At 41.7% G+C, this 22,150-nt stretch overlaps 1 protein-coding gene across 2 annotated transcripts in view; it reads right to left on the bottom strand.

The window, feature by feature from the left end:
* MED13 (mediator complex subunit 13) overlaps window positions 1–19,007 on the bottom strand; it is a 114,967-nt gene extending 95,960 nt beyond the window's left edge. For both annotated transcript variants that reach the window (XR_011383550.2, XM_051824707.3), the window contains exons 1-3: window positions 18,175–19,007; window positions 15,725–15,959; window positions 3,902–4,070 (exon numbers count right to left, since the gene is read on the bottom strand). Coding sequence is in view for 1 of the 2 variants with exons in the window: in XM_051824707.3 (XP_051680667.2) it covers window positions 3,902–4,070; window positions 15,725–15,959; window positions 18,175–18,240 (470 nt within the window). In the remaining variant the exon portion in view is untranslated. The remainder of the gene's footprint in view (window positions 1–3,901; window positions 4,071–15,724; window positions 15,960–18,174) is intronic.
* Window positions 19,008–22,150: the final 3,143 nt, after the last annotated feature.

Below are 22,150 nucleotides of genomic sequence, written 5' to 3'. Positions count from 1 at the left end.
GTGGATGACTATATTTGGCCTATGGAGTGGCAGTTTACCAAACCTCAGTAGAAATAATTAAGCCAAAAAGAGAGAGATATCAATACACAGGAAAACAAAATGATGTACAAGAAATGGAATATATTTCTAATATACTATATAAGCTCAGTTACAAGGCTTACACAATGATAACAGTATAAACAATAAATATTATTTTAGTCAAAGTCCTAACTGTATTGGCAAGATAGGGAAAAGGAGGAGAAAAATAGTGTGTGGAAGACAGCTGATGTCAGGATGTTGGGGATTGGGAGTAAATAAGATAGCTAAATCCTCAACAGAAAGTCAATAGAATAATTCTGAATAACGGAAAACTCAAGAGTAAGCATTTGTTTGCTTCAAAAAAATTTAAAAAGGTAAAAGAAACTATCAAAAGAATTAAAAAGGACTGCTTCTGACAAGTAAATCTAGTACCTGGGGCTCAGGATTGCAGCTTTTCATTTTAAATCATGGAAATCTGCTCGACTCTTAAATAAGCCATATAAATGTACAGTAGTCCTTTCTTATCCAACAGAAATATGTTCCAAAATCCCCAGCGAATGCTTAAAGCTGCAGATAGTACTGAACCCTACACATACACTCTGTTTTTTTCCTCTGCAAACTTACTATAAGTTTTCATTTATAAATAAGGTACAATAGGATATTAGGAATACAAACTGGCCCTCATTAACGATGATTCAACTTATGATTTCTCAAGTTTACAATGGTGTAAAAGTAATGTACAGTCAGTGGAAATCATACTTCAAATTTCAAATTTGGATACTTGCCCAGATGAATGATAGGTAGCACAATATACTCAAGATGCTGGGAAGCAGGAGAGGATAAATAATCAATATTCTACAGTCTATTGTGCTGCTGGCATTTTTTGGATAATCTCCAGTACCTTAGCACAAAATAGGCTTTGGTTTGGATCACCTTGTCCAATACAGGATGATAATTTAAGAGTTTTTAGGCAAAGCTATGTTTGTTAAGTTAGGTATATTAAATCCATTACCAACACATCATTTCCAATTTACAATAGGTTTATCAGAACCTTATCATAATAAAATCTGTAATAAAATATAACAAATATGAGAATATACTATAATAAAAGTTATAGGAAGGTGTTCTGTCTCAAAATATCTTTCAGTACTTTGACCTTTTCACTTAAAGGAGACATTTTATGGCTTCTCTTAGGTACATTCAAGTTGCCAGCATCATTACTCTTAAGAGTGTTGGAGCCATTATTAAGTAAAATAACATTACCTGAACATTAAGAACACAACAGTCCACCTCGTAACAAAGACCACTACAAAGTGACTAACAAGTGGACAGCATATACGGATAGACATGCTGAACAAAGGGATGATTCAGTCCTGTGCAGCAAGAAGTTGGACACCAGGAGATTTCTTCACATTACTCAGAATGGCATGCAATTTAAAACTTATGAATTTTTCATTTCTGGAATTTTCCATTCAATATTTTCAGACCACAACTGACTACGGGAAACTGAACCATGGGGAACTACTGTATACGATAGACGTTGCTATAGTCTATCAAATATCCATTTCCCCTTCTAACTACCCATCTAATTTCTATTTTCCCTTTCTTCTTAATAACAAGTGCCTTATTTTGTTCAGAGTGACTATGTTTTGACAGGCAGAGTGGACAGTGAGAGAGACAGAAACAGAGAGAAAGGTCTTCCTTTTGCCGTTGGTTCACCCTCCAATGGCCACCGCGGCCGGCACACTGCAGCTGGCACACTGCGCTGATCCGAAGCCAGGAGCCAGGTGCTTCTCCTGGTCTCCCATGCGGGTGCAGGGCCCAGGGACTTGGGTCATCCTCCACTGCACTCCCAGGCTATAGAAGAGAGCTGGCCTGGAAGAGGGGCAACTGGGACAGAATCCGGCGCTCTGATCAGGACTAGAACCCGGGGTGCTGGCGCCGCAGGCAGAGGATTAGCCTACTGAGCCACGGTGCCAGCCCTAAAAGTTTTTTTTTTAAAGATTTATTTATTTATTTGAAAGTCAGAGTTACACAGAGAGAGGAGAGGCAGAGAGAGAGAGAAAAGCCTTGCAATGACTGGAGCTGCGCCAATCCGAAGCCAGGAGCCAGGAGCTTCTTCCGGGTCTCCCATGCAGGTGCAGGGGTCCAAGGACTTTGGCCATCTTCTACCGGTTTCCCAGGCCATAGCAGAGAGCTGGATCGGAAGTGGAGCAGCCAGGTCTCGAACCAGCGCCCACATGGGATGCCAGCGCTTCAGGCCAGGATGTTAACCCGCTGTGCCACAGTGCCGGCCCCTCCAATTAAAATATATTTAACCTCTTAGTATAGCCAATAATACACTGGCTACAGTTTCTAGGAAATAATCTGCTTTACACTGACTCCTTCTCCTCCTACTTCCTATCTTCCTTCCTCTTCCTGCCTGGCACTCATTGTAAGATCTGGAAGCTCAATACCCACTGGGATCTTGAAGACAAAAGCTAAAGACCAAAGATAACAAAGCAAAAAAATTTTCAGGGAACCCTGAATCCTTGATGACTTTACTGAACATAAGCACAGTACTGAATTATCTACTTCTGGACCTCCTACTACTAAGAAAAAGGTCAATCAATCCCTACATAACCCAGCTGACCAGGTTTCTTGTAATTTGTAGAGGAATGTATTCCTAACTGGTACACTTAATTATTTTGTTAACAATAGAAGTTTATGTTAATCAAATAATTTTTATTTCTCCAAGGTTATTACTCATCCAGGATACAAAAACTAAAAAAGAAAGTTTAAAAAAAAAAAGAGTAAGAAGTATATGGGACCAGCACTGTGGCACAGCAGGTTAAGCCACCACCTGTGATGCAGCATCCCATATGGACCCTGGTTTGAGCCCCGGCTGTTCCACTTCCAATCTAGCTCCTTGCTAATGTACCTGGGAAAGCAGCAGAAGACGGCCCAAGTGCTTCAGCCCCTGCCTCAACATGGGACCCTCAGAAGAAACTTTGAGTTCCTGGCTTCAGTCTGGGCCAGGCCTGGCTATTGCAGCCATCTGGGGAGTGAATCAGTGGATGGAGACCTCAGTCTTTCCTTCTCTCTCTGGAACTCTGCCTTTCAAATAAATAAATCTTTTTTCGGTAAAAACAAATTCCTTTTCATTTTCTCTTCCACATCCTACCTTGCTTGTCACTTGTTCATCTCGAGTCTCATTAATTCACCAACTGCTTGGGACTGAATTTTCCAACAGACAATTTCTTATGTTATTCACATCACAGGGAAGTATAGTACCCTGAAGCTTTTAATTACACAGGAAAAGGAGGGCATCTATCTTAATGTCTTCTGTACCTCCATCTGCAACCACTCTACTAATTAGCATCAGAAATTTGCTTAATTCAAAGTTCAAGAAAATTACAAACTCTCCAAGAGTAATTATGTCTTAAATAGAAAAATACAAATTTAAATTATTTCAATGAAAGCAAATTAAGAGACTGGAAAATAAGAAGGGCTAACTCCACCCAAAATATAATGCAGAGATCACTGTCTTTAACAGGTGTTAATATTACCTAATGTTAACAGACTACTACACACATATTTCCACTAGTACTAAAAAAAGGCATTTCTATGCCTCTGTTTTCATCCTACAATTTCTTGAGGATCCGAATCAAAATTTAGACCACTATATTAAAATACAGTCTATTCACACTGTAAAAAAACCTTAAAATCTGTGAAGGGAAGACAGAAATAGTTAAAGAAAACTTAACATTATTCTTTACCATAGTTAACCCCCTAAGTATTTCTGTGAGGTATTAGCTTATTTTATCCCACATTCTCTATAAAGTCATAAAGATTAAAAAAAACTCAAGAAATATCAAGTAAAAGTTTAAGTCAGATAACTTACCTTTTATTTATAGGTTTTTCATCTTTTTCATAAGGCTTTACAAACCACTTGCCAATACGTACAAAGTTCCGGTTCATTAAACACCGTTCCAACAGATTGTGAACTGCTTTGAAAAGCAGAGTACGGCATTCATAGGAAAGTCCATTCTCCCAAACGCCATCTTCCTCTTCTAAAAGAAAAAAATAAATAAATAAAGTAGTAGCACTGTATTCAGAGCCAAGTAAAAAAATGTTACCGTTTAAGTTGCATATTAATAAACAGCACAGAAGCTGTGGTGCAGCAGGTGCTTGCATTACATATCAGAGTTCTAAGTTTGAGTTCTGGCTCTTCTGCTTCTGATCAAGCTTCTTGCTAATCCATGCTGGGTGGCAGCAATGCTGGCTCAAGTACTTGGGTCCCTGCTATCCCCATTGGAGACTGGGATGGAGTGCCAGGCTCCTGTCTGCAACATGGCCCAGCCCTGACTGTTGCAGCATCCTACTGCTCCTCTACCTTCCCAGTAGATGAAAATAAACAAACATTTAAAAAGCGCTATTTCACCTTACAGTATTAAGATACAAACACTTCAATGTATCTCTAGACATTAAAATATCTTATTTCAAAGTACTCCACAAGGAATAAAAGGCCTGTTATACAGTCTATTTAACTACTTAAAAATTATGTTTCCTATCCTATAAAAAGGTAATAACATAAGAGAAAAAAGGCAATGATATCATAAACCTATAGATTTGGCTCTATCAATGCAAAGGACACTTATTTGTATAACCAGGAAAATATTAAATACGGTCCACGCCCATGATGCCAATTTCTACACTGGCGCACTTGTTACTTTGTCCTAATTCATCCAATCATTCAACCTGCCAAAAAACATCTAGACAGTTAATAATTAAACTCAAAACATTTCATGTCCATCAGCAATCTAATCCATGGCTCAACTATAAAACTAAGTGATGAATAAAGGGGAAGCTGTTGGCACAGAGCCTAACAAGCAGTATATTATCAGCCATTTTAGGTCTCCTTCCAACCAAACAATTCCCATGATTATTATTCCGTATACAATCCCCTAGTTGGGTGGGGAATTTTAAAATTTAAAAACTTAAAAATTTTAAATGTCACTTCTGTCACATGAAGTTACAACTACCTTCACTAAATATACAGCCTAAATTTTGCCAGCAGGTTCATCAATTATTCCAAATTAATTTATCAAAAAGTTAACACAATCATTTTGAGGTTCTTAGATGTAGTTTGCAACTATCCATTTTCTATCTTAACAAAACATGCAATGAATCTTGCTCCAAATAATACCACTTAAGCATCTTAATTTTCACCTTAATAGTGTAAATTGCTTAGTATATTTAATTGTATATCCTCTTTTAATCACCTTAATAGTGTAAATTGCTTAGTATAAATATAATTAATTGTATATCTTATTTTAACCTTTATTCCTTTATCAATATTTTCTTTTTTTAAAATTTTATTTTTTTTATTTTTTTTGACAGGCAGAGTGGACAGTGAGAGAGAGAGAGACAGAGAGAAAGGTCTTCCTTTGCCATTGGTTCACCCTCCAATGGCCACCACAGCTGGCGTGCTGCGGCCAGTGCATCGCGCTGATCCGATGGCAGGAGCCAGGTACTCATCCTGGTCTCCCATGGGGTGCAGGGCCCAAGCACTTGGGCCATCCTCCACTGCACTCCCTTGCCACAGCAGAGAGCTGGCCTGGAAGAGGGGCAACCGGGACAGAATCCAGCGCCCCGACCGGGACTAGAACCCGGTGTGCCGGCACTGCAAGGCGGAGGATTAGCCTAGTGAGCCGCGGCGCCGGCCTTTATCAATATTTTCTAAACATGGGTCATCTCCATTCAATTTTTACATATGACAACACTTTTCTCAGTTCAACAATAAAAATGTATACAGATATCATCCCACAGGAAAATAGATTCAACAGCTTTTGAATAAAAGTGGAGACATGATTAAGAGTTATATACAGTTTATATTCAGAACTTACATAACAAATGGGTAGAATAAACATTAACTGAAAGCGTAATGACAGCGGACTTTAACTGCAGTAGAAACTCTATGCCACTACAAAGGTTGTAATGTTGATTTTATACTGTTCTTTCAAGTGTCATAAACAATAGGTCTTTCAAAGCAACTAAGTATGGTTCTGCTAAAAGTTTAGCTTTAAAAAAAATGATGTAAGCTTTAAAAAGAGGCAATATGACAGAATTTTAAAAAATAAATAGGAAAATATCGTCACACTTTATTATGTTGGAGACACAGGTACTTTCATTTAAATCAAAAACATTTATTGGTTCAATTCCATTAAAGAAAATATGAAGCTAGGAAGAAAGGGAAGTGATACATAGTAACATTTTAATTATTTAAAGGTCTAAATCGCAAGCATATTTGTGTTGCTGAGAAAAAAAGAACCTTTCTCAAACACCCTGCTTTCAGCTTAGTAAGTTCTTACCATTTCAAAAGTAAACAGCTTATATGAAGATATTTAGCTCAAATTATGTGACTTATTACTACAGAAATACACATGCTCCTAATTCCAAAAGAATTATGCTGTGTATCTACCAATTCTTTACCTCTTTATCATCTACCTAGTATCTTTTATTTTTATTACCTTTCACATCAAAAGTCTCTGCCTTTTAAGAAGCACAACAGTTTCAATGTTTGTCCTAAGCAGCCATTACCAAAAATCTTTTTCTTAACTACATGTAAACTTTAAAGCACCAGAGATCCAAGATGTAGTTACCATCATACACATCAAAGTTGTACAGTTGCTACCAACAACAAATAAACTATTCATTTAAAATTTAAGAATGAATTTGCCTTCTTTCCAACACAGTAAATTTAAAAACCTATGGAATAAAAGAAGCTGCAATATAATGATTTATAAAGCTTCAGATAACATTATGAAGTTTTATGGTTAGTTCATTTCAGTTAGTCCTGCAGTTAAATGGCTTAATATATAAATTTAGTTTAGAAAAGTATATTTTCAAACATTTCTCCCTCATTAGTCTAAATCTGATACAAACTCAAGTGAACTACATGCTTCAAGTGGCCCTCAGGTCCTATGCCCCCAAAAGCCCACAATTCCCAATAACACTAAATAGGAATTACACATGAAAGAAAGAAGTACAGACAACCTACCTGGTTGTCTTCTTTTTTTAAGCCAATGAATCTCTGAAATGCATCTTCACCTACACGGAAAGTGACTAGTAATCGTCGCACTAAAGTAACAGAATTTCATTTTTCACTGCTGAGGAAATTAAGCCCTAATAAAGCTTAATGGAAAGTTCAAAGGTTTTTGGTTCGGTTTTTATAGCATTGGGGGTGAGGGGGAGTAGGGAAAGGGTGTCACTTAGAAAAAGCCTACTGAACCAACATTTTTTTTTTTTTTAAAGATTTATTTATTTTACTTGGAAGGCACTCCCCAGATGGCCCAACAGTTGGGGCTGTGCCATGCCAAAGCCAGAAGCCCAGAGCTTCTTTTGAGTCTCCCACATGGATGCAGGCACCCAAGCAGGGAGCTGAACCAGAAGTGGAGCAGCTGGGACCAGAACTGGCACCCATATGTGATGTCAGCATTGCAGGCAGCAGCTTAACCCAGCACACCATAGCACCAGCCTCTGAACCAACTTTATAACACCCTGATGTAATAAGCACAATAAAAACATTTCTAATATATTTTATTCAGATATATGAAAAGTCCAATGATAAAACCAACCCACTCAAGACAGAGTGATAGAGGCAAGAATCTTTGCCCAGTGGGTTAAGCCACTACTTAGGACATCCACAGCCCATATCACAGTGACAGTTCAAGTCCCAACTTCTCTGCTAATGCTCCTGGGAAGGCTGATGAACTACCCAAGTGCTGGGAACCCTCACCACCCATGGGGAGACTAAAATGGAGCTCCAGGTGTCTGGCTTCAGCTTGGCTCAGCCCCAGCTGTTGCACTCACCTTGGGGGTGAAGCAATAGATGGTATATCTCTCTTTTTCCCTTTCTCTGCCACTTTGCCTTTCAAATAAATAAATAAAACTTATACAACTCTAATTAAAAAGGTCCTTGAATCTCAACACCAGCATTATAACAGGAAGTGTATGGACATGGGAACACATGGCAAATCTTTACCTTGTTCTTTTGAACTGAATCAACTATAGCTTAACAAAAAAACTCTGCTTAATTTATTTAAATATTTTCTCCCTCTTTTATCTGTATCCCTGGAGAAAATAAGAGCTTCAATTCTGCATTTTTAGCACTTTTCTGTTATTACAGCATTAGAATTCTAAATCATCAATGTGACTTGAAAATTTTCACCACGAGGGGCAGCCGGTGCTATAGTACAGCTGGTTCAGTCACTGCCTGCAACACTTACATCTAACATGGGTGCCAGTTCAAGCCCTGGCTACTCCACTTCCCATCCAGCTCCCTGCTAATGGCCTGGCAAAGTAGAAGAGAATGGTCCAAGTCCTTGGGCCCCTACTCCCATGTGGGAGAACCGATGAAGCTCCTGGCTCCTGGCTTCAGCCTGGCCCAACCCTGGCCATTGTGGCTTGGGGAGTGAACCAGTGGATGGAACATCTGTCTCTTCTCTCTCTTTCACATAAATAAATAAATCTTTAAAAAAAATTTTTTTCACCAAGAATTTGTTTACAGAAAACACAAAAGTTTAAATAGTAAATTTGATTACTAAAGTTTTTCTTGAGAATACACAGGAGAGTAGTGCCAAAGTATGTGCTAGGTAATCAAAATAATTCCGTGCCAGTAGGGAAAAAAAAGTCAAAAAAGCTGGTGTACACCCAGTACCCAACTTTTTTCTTAGAACTTTACTGACATCTTTAAACATCTCCATGATGATCAGCTGTTTAAAAAAAGGAGTCTTATCCTGTGTAATTCTGATAAACATATCAAAATGCAACATACACTAATGAATAATGAATAGGTTAAATATCAGCATGGAAGAAAGTATCATTTATTTCCTGAGAGAATAAACAGAAATGCTTCAAACGTCTGTATCACTGTCTTGAACAGTAACTTCCCATTCACAAATCATTCATTCAACAAATATTACTGAGAGCACCATTTTCCTATAGCAAAAACTTGAAAACTTTGATTTAAAAATAGCTTGAAGCTGGCATACACTTTCGACAGCAACACCCCATATCGAAACATAGGTTCAGGTCTTAGCTGCTCCACTTCTAATCCAGTTTCCTGGTAATGTGCCTGAGAAGGCAATGGACAATGGCCCAGGCACTCAAATGGGAGACCATTATGGAGTTCAGGTCTCCTGGCTTCAGATTGGACTAGTCCCGGCTGTTGTAGCCATCTGGAGAGTAAACCAGCAGATGGAAGGCTTCTCTTTCTCTCTCTCTCTCCTCTCAGTTTGTCCAATGAATGAATGAACAAATAAACCTTTTGAAAGAACAGCTTGACTTTTATTTGAAACTTGTTAAGACAAAACTTAATGCTCAAAAAGGACAGTAAACAGAATACAGCAAATGAACACCTAGAAAACTTACCAATACTAAGAATTTAGCCACAAGTAAATTTTACAACAGAAGATATAAATGAATTAACCCTTAGTAGACTACTACATAGACATAAAGTGTTTTAACTCAGCTGCAACTAGATTCCTATGCTTGGCTGCTGATTATCTATCTGTTGATCCTGTTAAAAGCTGTCATTTAAAGTTGAAGACCACCATAACTAATATGCTTCAATAAAATCATCAAAAATTAAATTCAGAACATTAGCCCATTTACTTTGAGCAGTATTCAATTATGATAAAATTCTAATATAAAGTATTAGGACATGTTTCTAAAATCCAGTATACTGATCTTAGGAGCCAAGAAAAAAAAAATATTTTTAGCTCTCATTGAGTCTCTGCTTTTAGTTCTCAAGGTATCAGTTTTCTCAGTCCCGTCACAGTCTAACTTACTATGATTTTTTAAGACATCAAAATTGGGAAAGAGAGTAGTTTCTGTTTTTATTTTTATTTTAAAGAACAGAATAAAAGCCAATGCTGACAGAAAAAAAATTCCAAAAAGGCTAATACACAGAATAAAAATACACAGAAAACTCTTCTTCAAGGACACACTAATGAAAATGAAGCAATCTTACATGAAAGCAAACTAACAGTTTGCTTAAAAGAATCAATCAGTCTTATGATACAGACTTTTAAGGAAATATCTATATATTTATCTGAGAAGCAGAAAGATAATAGAGAGACAGAGGGAAATCTCTCATCTACTAGCTCACTCACCAAATGCCCTCAATGGCAGGGACTGGACCAGGAAACAGGAACTCAATCCATGGCTCCCCACATGGGTGGCAACGGCTCAAGTCCTTGAGCCACCACCCGTTGCTCCCAGTGTGCACTTGAGCTGTAAGCTAGAGTTGGGAGCAGAGCTAGGACCCAAACCCAGGCACTGATCGAGGATGCAAGTGTTTTAGCCACTTAGCCAATGCCTGCCCCATTACAGGGACTTTTCTTTTTTCTTTTTTCTTTTTTTTTTTTTTTGACAGGCAGAGTGGACAGTGAGAGAGACAGAGAGAAAGGTCTTCCTTTGCCATTGGTTCACCCTCCAATGGCCGCTGCGGCCAGCGCGCCGCAGCCAGCGCACCGCGCTGATCCGATGGCAGGAGCCAGGTACTTATCCTGGTCTCCCATGGGGTGCAGGGCCCAAGCACTTGGGCCATCCTCCACTGCACTCCCTTGCCACAGCAGAGAGCTGGCCTGGAAGAGGGGCAACCGGGACAGAATCCGGTGCCCCGACTGGGACTAGAACCCGGTGTGCCGGCACCGCAAGGCAGAGGATTAGCCTAGTGAGCCGCAGCGCCGGCCTTACAGGGACTTTTGACCAGTGGGATTGAGCTAACATTTTCCCACCACCAATTCTGCATCTATCATCCACTTTCACACAACCACTAAACAGTTCACTACAAAACTACAAAAGGGAAAAAAAATGCTGTAACCAGAAAGGAGTTTTGTTCCTAATCCTTTTTCTATCAAAATATAATATCACAGCCAGCACCCCACATTGGAGTGCCTGTATTCAACACCCAGCATTCTGGCTCCATCTTCATGCTAATGTAGACCTTAGGAGGCAGCAGGGATGGCTCAAGTACCTGAGTATCTGCCAACCAAATAAAATAGCCAGACTGATTTCGTAGTTCCTGACTTTGACCTAGCCAAGTACCAGCCATTTTGGGCATTGGAATGAACCAGTAGATGGGAACTCTCTTTCTAACTATCCAACTTAAAAAAAAAAATTACTATCAATATAGAATCACTTACTCATTCTCCTGACAGAAAAGAGCAAAAAGTAAAAAGCATGTATGTTTGGTTTTGAGACCCAATAGATTTTTTTTTAACTAATATCTTTCTGGAAGGTTACAATTAGGCTAATACTAGGCTACACAAATTCTGACACAAAAATCATCAAGCCTTTTTGTAAATTACTTTGCTAAGCCATATTTACTACTGATACAAGATGAGTAAGTGAAAGTTTAAAGTATGCACTAAATCAGACTTGATTTATTGTAACTGATCTTTATCAATTAACAATAAGATGAGTTTCTGTTCTATTTAAACACATCAATACATCTGAAAGGAAGGCGATCCAAACATGTGTTAAGTGATAGCAAAGAGAAAGAGGCTGAAATATAAAATGTACTATGAAACTTGACCAGCCTTTTCAGAACTGTCAAAATCATTATTTTCCATTTACAAACTGTCACAGTCTACAACAGCCTAAGGAGACACAATAACTAAATGTAATATGGTATCCTGGCTAGGATCCCAAGACAAAAAATGACATTTAGTAAAAATAAAGGACATCCAAATAAAGTACATAAATACTTGAGTAATGAAGGATCAATGCTCATTCATTAGTAGAGAAAAAGATATCATTCTAATATAAGATGTTGAAAATATAGGAAACTCATTAAGTTATACAGGAACTGCTCACACTAACTTTGTAACTTTTATGTGAATCTAGCACTATCCTAGTTTATTAGTTAATTTAAAAAATACATAATGTGGAATGGTGCTGTGGCATACCAGGTAAAGCCATCGCCTGCAATGCCAGCATCCCATATGGGCGCCGGTTCAAGTCCCTGCTGCTCCACTTCCGATCCAGCTCTCTGCTATGGTCTGAGAAAGCAGTAGAAGATGGCCCAAGTCCTTGGGCCCCTGCACCCACATGGGAGACCTGGAGGAAGCTCCTGGCTCCTGGCTTGGGATCAGCACAGCTCCAGCCTTTGCAGCCATCTGGGGAGTGAACCAGCAGATGGAAGAGCTCTTTCTTTCTCTCTCTCTCTCTCTGCCTTTCAAATACATAAACAAATGTATTAAAAATATATATACTGGGGGGGGGGGGCAGGCGCTGTGGTAAAGCAGGTCAAGCTACTGATTCCAAAGCAAGCACCCCAAATGTGTTTCAGTTCAAGTCCCAGCTGCTCCATTTCTGATCAGCTGCTTGCTGGGTACCTGGGAAAGCAGTGGAAGATCACCCAAGTACTGGTGAGACCCAGAGGAGGCTCCTGGCTCTTGGCTCCAGACCGGCCCAGCTCTGGCCATTGCAGCCATCTGAGGAGAGAGCCAGTGAATGGAATATCTCTGTCTCTCCCTCTCTGTAACTCTGTCTAATAAGTGAATAAATCTTAACAACAAAAAACACACTATAGATGAGGCTGGCATTGTGGCACAGTGGACTAAGCCATCACTTGCAATGTCAACATCCTATTATGGGTGCTGGTTCGAATCTTAACTGCTCCATTTCTAATTCAGCTCTCTGCTGGTGTATGTGGGAAAGCAGCAGAAAAAGGCCCAATTACGTAGGCCCCTGCACCTATATGGGAGACCCACATGAAGCTCCTGGCTTCAGCTTGGACCAGCACAGGCCTTTGCAGCCATTTGAAGAGTGAATTGGCAGACTGAAGATCTCTCTCTCTCTCTCTCTCTCTCTCTCTCCTGCCTCCACCACTCCCTTTCTCTCTGTCTTTCAAACACAAGTAAATCTTTATAAAAAAATGCATTATGGATGACAAGAAGGTAAGGGGACTAAGTAAAGGCAATTCTGTAGTCTTGTTATTGAATATCTGAGTTAAATAACAACATTCCAATCTTTGCAAAAAGGAATACTTTTCCTCTTCACTCACCAGAAAAATTAGGGCAATATTATCACCATAATCACACACATTTCAGTAACAAGATGTGGTAGGTACCAAACCAAACAGAAGAACACTGCCTGTGAAGAGCAGACTCCGGCTAAATTAACCAGCTTTTCAGTTACCACCTGGGTCCTTCCGGTTCCCCTTTCCTCCAGTGCTACACCTCCACTTGGAACTCAGGACTGCCTCCTGCAGCTGATGCCACCCCTACTGTCCAGCTGCTCTCTCCTCAGGGGAGATTAAAAGAAGGGAATAGAGTGCCACAGATGGGAAGAAATGAAAAAGGTTAGCTAGAGAGACAGAGGCAGACTAATTACCCCAAAAGGGAGGCAGACGGTGTCCCTGGAGCAAAGGAAAGGGCAAGACAAATATCGTCCATCTGAAAAGACCTTATTATTCTTTGAGATATGTCTGATTTAAGTAATAACACACTAAAGTAAATAACAGGTTTTCTTAAAGAAAAAAGCTAAAACATTATATAAATATCACTGACTATGCATTATGCAAACTATAACAACATACGACAGGCTTTGGAATATGACCTCATACTATTTCTAATTGTACTTTGGTTTACTAGTTCAGTCACTTCCACTTCAATAAATTTTAAAAAATGATTTTCCATTCAATAGCATTAAGCAAAATCTGACAACAATTAAAACCTAATCTCCCCAAATTACTTCAATCACAGTCAAGATTAATAGCTACTTTAAAGTACAGGTGCTAATACTTTTGAAAATTATGCTAAAAATCAAAGGTAACTAGAGAAGAAATTCTTAAAACTGTAACCCAGTTTCAGTAGAGAAAACAGAACTGACTGATAACATGAAACCTAAATGAAATGTCATACCCACATACTATAGTGTTTTAACAATATACATCAAAACAGCTTTCCTCTAACTCTAATAGGCTCTTCCCTTTCAAAATATTAGTCATAATATGGTAAAACTAAATACTATAAATCTGTTAAAATGATCTTTCATTCTTCAAAATGTTATTTCATGGAATCTTAAGGGGGGGAAAACTGCTAAGATTCTCTGTAAACTTTAAGACAATCGAAACTGCCAAGGACAGTATTGCAGTTTATCAACAATGTTTTATCAAAAAGTACAGTTTATCTAGTTTTATCCACAACATTGTTATATAACTACATGTTATATACATTAAAATTATGTAATTTTAGAGTCTTATCAACAATGTAAGTCCCCAAACATTTCAGTAAGGTGGTTTTCTTATGATCATACAAAGATTAAAGTTACTTAGCTATACCCAAACCAATGAAAGAAAAACCAAGTTGACATGTTTAGCTTTTGGTGTAACAATTAGAAGCATCACCTTACTCAAACCACTCAGGCATTTTTACATCCTGACATATGTGCATACGTTATATATACACACAGAAATATAAACACAATTCACAAATTTAGAACTTTACTACGTATTTAGAACTAAAGACTAGATTCTCTAAGCAGGCATGTTGGGAAAAGTGGCAAGCTTTATCAAGAAGAATTGCAACCACTCTCAAATGTAATTAACACAGCAGAGGGTGTAGTATATGCACTAGAAAGTAAAAGCAATTATTAAATATAAGACATGAATTCCTACATAAATACTGGTCTCACGTACTATACGTGTATCTAGATCATATTTCCTTCAAAAATAAAACAGACCCTATTTCAGATGGCTCTATTTAGTGAATATTAACAGAAACTTTAGGGTAAAATAAGAACTCTTTTTTAAAAAAATCAGAAATTTATACTTCAAGGATCATTATCATACTAATTTGAAGTCTTTGGCACTTTGCAGCACAACACAACTAATCATATGCATTTCTATCATCAAAAATTCAGTTAACACTGACTCTCACAGTAAATCCAAGCTTCAGTAATCACATGAAGAGCTAGCTATCCTCTGTCTCTAAAGTAGCTTTTAGTCCTAAAACAAAGAAAGTAATATTTATTTGCTCACAATAAAGGTATTTCTGTGTAACTTTTTCGATTATGATCCTATGTCCTATAAAAATTAAAACAAGTTGGCACTTGTCTCACATTAATAGTCTTTAATGGAACAGTATCTAAGACTCACTTTAAAAAATAACAAAATGAACACATGCCTTCAAGTGTTAATAAAGTAATAATCACACACAGCAATAACAAAATAACTCTAAGCCTCTAAAGAAACACAACAAAAAGTTACATTTCTAGATACTCCTACAGTCATCTGTACATTCAGGCAAAAAAAGATCAGTGACAGAACTGACTCAAAGGCTGAGTTACACTTTGCTTCCAAAGTATTAGTATGGCTCTGGTATGAACTTTATGCTCCCCAATTCCAATTTTCTGAGGTTAATGTATTCCTTGGGATCTAACCACCTGTGAGAAATTAAGAAGGAAGCTGGGTGACAGAAGGACAGTTATCCTCAGTGTAAAAAACCCATCATAACACATATTGATGATTTATGTAAATAAAATAATCACAGTTAAATAAAACATGATGATCTTTCATCTGGTTTCATACCTAACAGTGTCACACACACATACACACACATAAACACACACACCTTAATTTGTAATACAAATGGTATTTTGGAAAAGCTATGCAACACTGTTGTATCACCAGTAAGAAGTAAGTTGCTTTCACCTGATAAATCATGGTGAATAAGGTCAGCAAAATTGGGATCTTCACCCCACCAAAAAATCCACAGTTCTCTTCTTCCAGGTCTTTGATCTCGCCGCCAAACACCAAGTACATCTGCCTTAAGGCAGCGGCTAAAACTGCTCAAAATGGGGTCTTCTTCTGTCACCGGAAACAGAATAGGGGCAGAAGTTGGGCCTTGCCAAACGTATCGTTTCCATTTAATTCCTGTCAAGTCAGCCTGGAGGAAAGAAAGCATGATTTATTATTGTGTATTCACTGAAAGTCTCAAGCATTCATTATGAAGTACCTTATTTCATTAAGACACTAGAATTTTTCAATGTACACCTAACATACTGAAAGCAGGTTAAGATTTAAAAAAAAAAAAAAAACTTTTTAATTCTGATAGTAAAACAACCAAGAATCTAAGGGAAAAAAAACTTAAAAAATTGACACCAAGATGTCGCTGCATAGTAACTTAATGAATGTGTCCCAAGAAGAAATAAAAGAACTTAATGATGCTAAATATAAACTGTACTTTAATATTGCACACTGAGTATATATTTCTTCTGTCGTAAGTTATATTCTAACTGGTGACATTTGATCCTTGATATCAAGCTTTTAGCTGAAAATTAATTCTTAAGACCCATCACTACATATTTATTGTAATCATGACTCTAGTGAAAAAAGACACCTGAACAATTCTTGGAAGAAAAAAAAAATTCATGTTAACTCTTCACACACACCCCTCTGGAAAAGTCAAATAATTATCACAAAGAACTGTCAGGCTTGTGCCAGGCTATCTTCAAAGAATCTGATCCTAAAAGTTCCAAAAACAGACTGAGTTGGGAGAGGACAGAAATGTAAAACCCGATGTTTGCCTTACTGTATCTGAAGAGATGCTGATCAACATATTTTAGAAGGGGGAAGTGCATTAAAGACCTCAACTGAACATCATGAAAAAAAAAATGTGACAAAAGAAATTCAATACTTCTTTAAAGATGCAAAGCATGAGGTGCCAAAAAATGAAACTGCTGAAACATGACTGGCTGGCAGTTAACACTTGCCAGCTACTTGTGCTCCGCCCACTTAAAATCACTTACCTATCATATACCCTTTTTTTTTTTAAGATTTATTTATTTGTTTGAAAGGCAGAGCTACAGAAAGGCAAAGGCAGAGGCAGAGGCAGAGGCAGAGAGAGGTCTTCCATCCTCTGGTTCACTTCCCAGATGGCCGCAATGGCCAGAGCTAGGCTGATCCCAAGCCAGGAGCCAGGAGCCTCTTCCGGGTCTCCCACGTGGGTGCAGGGGTCCAAGGACTTGGGCCATCTTCCGCTGCCTTCCCAGGCCACAGCAGAGAGCTGGATCAGAAGTGCAGCAGCCGGGACTCCAACAGGGCCCATATGGGATGCCGGCACAGCAGGCGGTGGCTTTACCCACTACGCCACGGACCCGACCCCCTATCATATATTCTTATTATTTCACATACTACAGGGGAAAATGAGAAAGGAAAGTCACCCAAACTTCGAGTCACTGATGGAGCTCAGCTACTGTCCAACTCAGGACGCTATTATTACGTCCAGCAGTTGGTACTTTTCTAAGTCTTCACCGCTGGGTGTTAGCAGACCTGGGCCAATCGACACAACTGTCATCTCGACACCCAGATTGCCCAGACTTTTTAATAAAACAAGGAGCAGGCTGTTCCAAACCGTCTTAAACAGCAAGCAAAGCAGACAAATATAGAAGCATTTAGTGCAAAAACCACAGCACCTCCTCCATCAGACCTTCCACTCTCAAGAAAAACATAATGTTCTAATAAAAGCAAGATGGCTAGAAATTGTCAAAATGGCAAACTGTTTTCAAAGTTTAGAAAGAAGACATATGAAACAGCATCTACTAGTTTTTGACACAAAGATCTGAAGTCAGCCAAGGAAGAAAAGTAACCCTGAGTTAGTCTGACTCAGGCAAACGAAATGAAAAACGAAGAAAAGAGCCTTTCCCTGCTCCGGGTCTAGGGTCCCGTATACCAGGGGAAACCAAATGACCCGGGGAAGGCCGAAAGGCAGGGGAAGCAGGAGCACTCACGGAAAGTCTGAAAAAGGGACACAGAGTCACCAGGGAGAAAAGCAACAGTTAAGCAAGAAACACAGAGGGAAATGTTCGCGTCCGACCAGATAAGGTGCCCAAGTTGAAGACAAGACTTCCGTGGAAAAAGAGAGAGAGACACGGAGTCCGAAACAGGACAAGGGAGAAGAGCCCACACTCCCAGGACGGAGCCCGGGACAGCCGGGGAGCGGACGCCGTCCCCGGCGCCGGCTGCGGAGCTCCGCAGGGCACCGGCTCCGGCTGGGCCTAGCCCGGGCACTCGGGCATCGGGATCCGACCCGGCCCCCTCCCCCATGGCCCAAGGGCGCCCCCCGGCCCCCTCCCCCCGCCGCCCGCGGCCCCGGCACTCACCAGGCAGAAGAGGTTACAGTGACAATCTTCCAGGCTGGCCCCGTTCTGCACGGAGGAGGAACTCATCGTCCCTCACAGCAGCCGCCGCCGGCGCCACAACCCACCATCCGCCATTACCGCCGCCTCCGACCAGAGAGAGAAACACAGACACCGGGGAGGGCGGGGGGGTGGTGGTTGGGGGGGCGGTGGAAGAGGAGGCCGCCGGGCCGCCCGCCCTCCCCACCCACCCCCCCTGCCGCCGCCGCCGCCGCCGCCGCCGCCGCGAGCAGCCCCCGCCGCCCGGCCGGCACCCAGCCGCCCGGGGCCGAGGGCCGGAGGCGGGAGGGCCGCGCCGCGCTCGCCCGGCGGGCCGGACTGCGGAGCCCGCGGACGCTCGTCCCTCTCCGGGGGGACAGAGGCGATGTGTGCTCCTTCCACAAGAAAAACAATAAATTACACAATAAATAATCAAAATCGAGTCCGAGACCGCAGAGCCCAAGCTCCGGAGGGTTCTCCCGGGCGCGGAGGAGCCCCGAGAGGGGCGGGAAGGGCGAGAACCGGGAGAGGAGCCCAGGCCCCCGGCCCGGCAGCGGCGATGTCCTTAAAGCCCAGAGTCTCCTCAGTGGCGGAGGTGGTGGCGGTGTCTCCGGGCTCAGACCATTCTCTGGCTGTGTCTTCGTGTCGTCCCTGGGCCCCGCCGGCCTAACGTCTGCTCTCCTGCGGCCTCACCGCCTGGACGCCTTAGTCTCCCCCATTTTGTGGGCCCAGCGGGCGGTGTTTTTCCCCCTTTAATCCGAATTCACGGGTTTTCCCTTCGCTTTAATGGCGGCCACAGGGACCAGCTCGCCCTCTCTGCTCGCCCATTGGCCGCCTGGAGGTCACGTGGGCCGGGCTCCGTGGGGAGGGGGAGAGAGAAGGGAGTGAGGGAGGGCCGGGAAGCTTTCGGCTGAGGCGGTGAGCCCAGGGGACTGGGCAGCCGGCGGGTGGCTACTGAAATAGCGCCATCTGCTGGGTGCCCTGGCCGTGTAAGGTGACCCGGGGCCCACGCACTCTCTTTGCCCTGGCGGGGGAACTCTTCACAAGTCTCTCAGAATGACGTGGAAATCAGTTTGAATTCTTTGGAAGAGGAAGAGTTGCCCAAAATTCCAAGGCATTCTCATTTATTCCACGAGGCTGCCCGGGCACAGCGCAAACCCCCGGACTTGGGAGTCAGGGGACAAGGATTCAGCGGCTAAAAATTGTGATAGGAAGAGAGAGACATAAACGAAACAATGCAGCCGTGTGCGGGAGAGCCTGCGCTCGAAGCCGCGGGAGTCCCTTAGCCTCTGTGTCTCGGTCTCCTCATCCGTAAAAGGGGGAGAGACTGCCCCTTGGCACAGAGGCTTGGTGTGCCGAGTTAGCACAAATGAAGCACCCAGCCCCGCCCCGGGCGCAGACCCGCGGGCTAAGAGTTATCTGTGACCTGGGGCGGTTGCCGCGAGGAGCCAGGGAGCCAGGCACCTGCGCGTCCCCCACCCCACCCCCCCTCCGCCCCAGAACCTCCACTCGGTTTGCTTACCGCTGTCAAGCGCCGAAAGAAGTTCCTAGCACACAGTAGGTGCTTGCTTGGTATATGTAAATTCACAAATGCATGAGTGGCTACAAGAACCAGAGAAAATGTTAGCTCCCTTCCCTATAAAACACTTAGTTTTTGGCTGGATTACACCTCAAAGGAAGCGTTCAAAACATTTTCCTTGAGAGGGTTACACCAAAGGAAGAAGGAAAAGGGGCTCCCCTGTTTGGCTCAGGATTAAGCCCGCTACATCCTACATCTGGGTGCTTATATCGAGTCCCCACTTCCGATTCCAGCTTCCTGCTAATGTGCACCCTGGGAGGCAGCTGTGATGTAAAGTACGGGGGTCCACACTGCGCAAGTGGCAGATGGAAGAGCTCTGTCTCTGTGTCACTCTGCCTTTCAAATAAAACTTTGAGAAGAAGAATGAGGGAAAAGATGATTGAGAAGTTAGAAGCATCAATGAGTTAGAACATCGTAATTTCCTCTGTAAAATCAATGGTGGACACTTGCAGTCACGTCTTCAGCCACGGAAGGAGAAGCGTTCCTCAGCCATCCGTGTCTCCTTCTGTGGTCAGGTAAGAGCCCATAGCTTGAAGCCGAAACCACGTACAAAAAATTCTGCCACTTACAGTTGACCTTAAATCAAATGAATGTATCTTACTCTCAGTCGCTGTAAAATGAGGATAATAAAAGTTCTTTTCTTCTGAAGTGTCTAATGAGTGAAACAATATAGGTATAGCGCTTGCCACAGTGCTTACTTAATGTTAACCATTCATATAATCTTTAAAAGCCATTATGAGCACCTGCTGGCTCAGTTGAACGTGTTCCTGGTCTGTGGTAGGCCTGGGATACAAACATGAACAAGATACCTGCCTGTCCCTCAAGATTCCTGAAGAGAGGCAATAAAGGAAAGATTTCATCCAGAAAAGAGAAAATACAGTGGGGGCAATTGCTTGAGCACAGTATGTATCAGCCAGGGCACCATGGGAGCACGAGAGGAGGACCATCAAAGCCCAAGAAGGCGTCATAAAGTAGGTAGCATCTGAAATCAGATTTGAAGGATAAAATGAATTCTTATAAAGCCCTTTGAAGCAGTTAAATCTCATTAAACCCAATTCAGATCCAAAGGCCACATATCAAAGTCAATTATACAACCAGGACTAATTCAATCCAGGAGCTCAAATCAACTAAGGTCAGCATCCTTCATAAGTGACTGCCAGCCCGAGGAGACAGCAATCCGCAGACCCAGCGGCGGAAGAGCTCCTCTGCTGGACTCTCCCCCGGAAAGTCCTCTGCTTTTTGCCGACTGCCTTCCTCAGCCTGAAAGATCCTCCCCCACCGAGCATCTACACCGCATCCATCCTCCAGAGAAGTCTTGCGCTCCCTTGGTCCCGCCCCCTAAGGTGAGCACCTTCTCCAGGACTCCAGCGGCAGGTGGAATCTGCCTGCAACCTACAGATGTTTGACCCTGCATGTGCATGCCAGACTCCCCAAAACAGCAGGAGAGACAGGAGACAAGAAAGGAGGAAGACGAGGAGGAGGAGGAGGAGGAGGAGGGGGACGGTGGGAGAAGGAGGAGGGAGAGGGGGAGGAAAAGAAGGAGAGGGGAAAAGAAGGTGGGGATTGAGGAGAGAGGAAGTGGATGTGAGACACTGAGAGAAAAATGAAGCCAAGTGGAAGAAGAGGACCAGCTCCCCGCACCAAGAGTGAGCGGAATGCAGACATCATGGGAAGGAGCTGAACAGAAGGCAGCAGTATCAGGCCACACAGACCTTGTGAGTTAGCACGTGGATTGTGTAAAGCGGAATTCTATGCGCTTCCAAAGAGTAAGGGGAATATAGACTTAGGTGACGGTGATGTAGGTTCAGCAGTTGCGACAAATGCACCACCCTGGTAAAGAATGTGGCTGAGGGTAGAGGCTGTGCATATGTGAGGGCAGAGGTTAAAAGGGATATAAAAGTAATGAATAAAAGGAAATAATTTAAAACTATGCACACATATGTCAAGACTTTGGAATAGGGGCCCGCGTTGTGGTGCAGTGGGTTAAGCTATGACCTGCAACACTGGCATCTCATCTCGCTGGCTCCTGGCTGCAGCCTGGTTCAGCTCTGGCCGTTGTGGCCCTTTGGGGAATGAAACAGGGGATGGAAGACCTCTCTCTCTCTCTCTCTCTGTAACTCTGCCTTTCAAATAAATAAAATTGAAAATCTTTTTTAAAAAGCTTGGAATAGAGGAATATATAGAAATGAAATTTTCAAGTGTATATTACTCCAAAACCCCGTAACATCACAATTAACCATCTTTTAATATTTGAAGTATTTCCTTCCAAATTTTTCTCTGTATGCTCATATACAAGGAATATGCATGGATTTCAAAAATTCTTTACATTCCATTTTTCCACAAACATTTTTTAAAGTTCATGTACAGTGTGCAGTGCTTTTT

Source organism: Oryctolagus cuniculus, chromosome 17 (assembly GCF_051225735.1).
Source record: "Oryctolagus cuniculus isolate XC-2025 breed Fujian yellow rabbit chromosome 17, ASM5122573v1, whole genome shotgun sequence".
NCBI classification, from domain to species: Eukaryota; Metazoa; Chordata; class Mammalia; order Lagomorpha; family Leporidae; genus Oryctolagus; species Oryctolagus cuniculus.
Note: the sequence above shows the minus strand (reverse complement) of the source record. Positions and strands in the feature narration are given on the sequence as shown.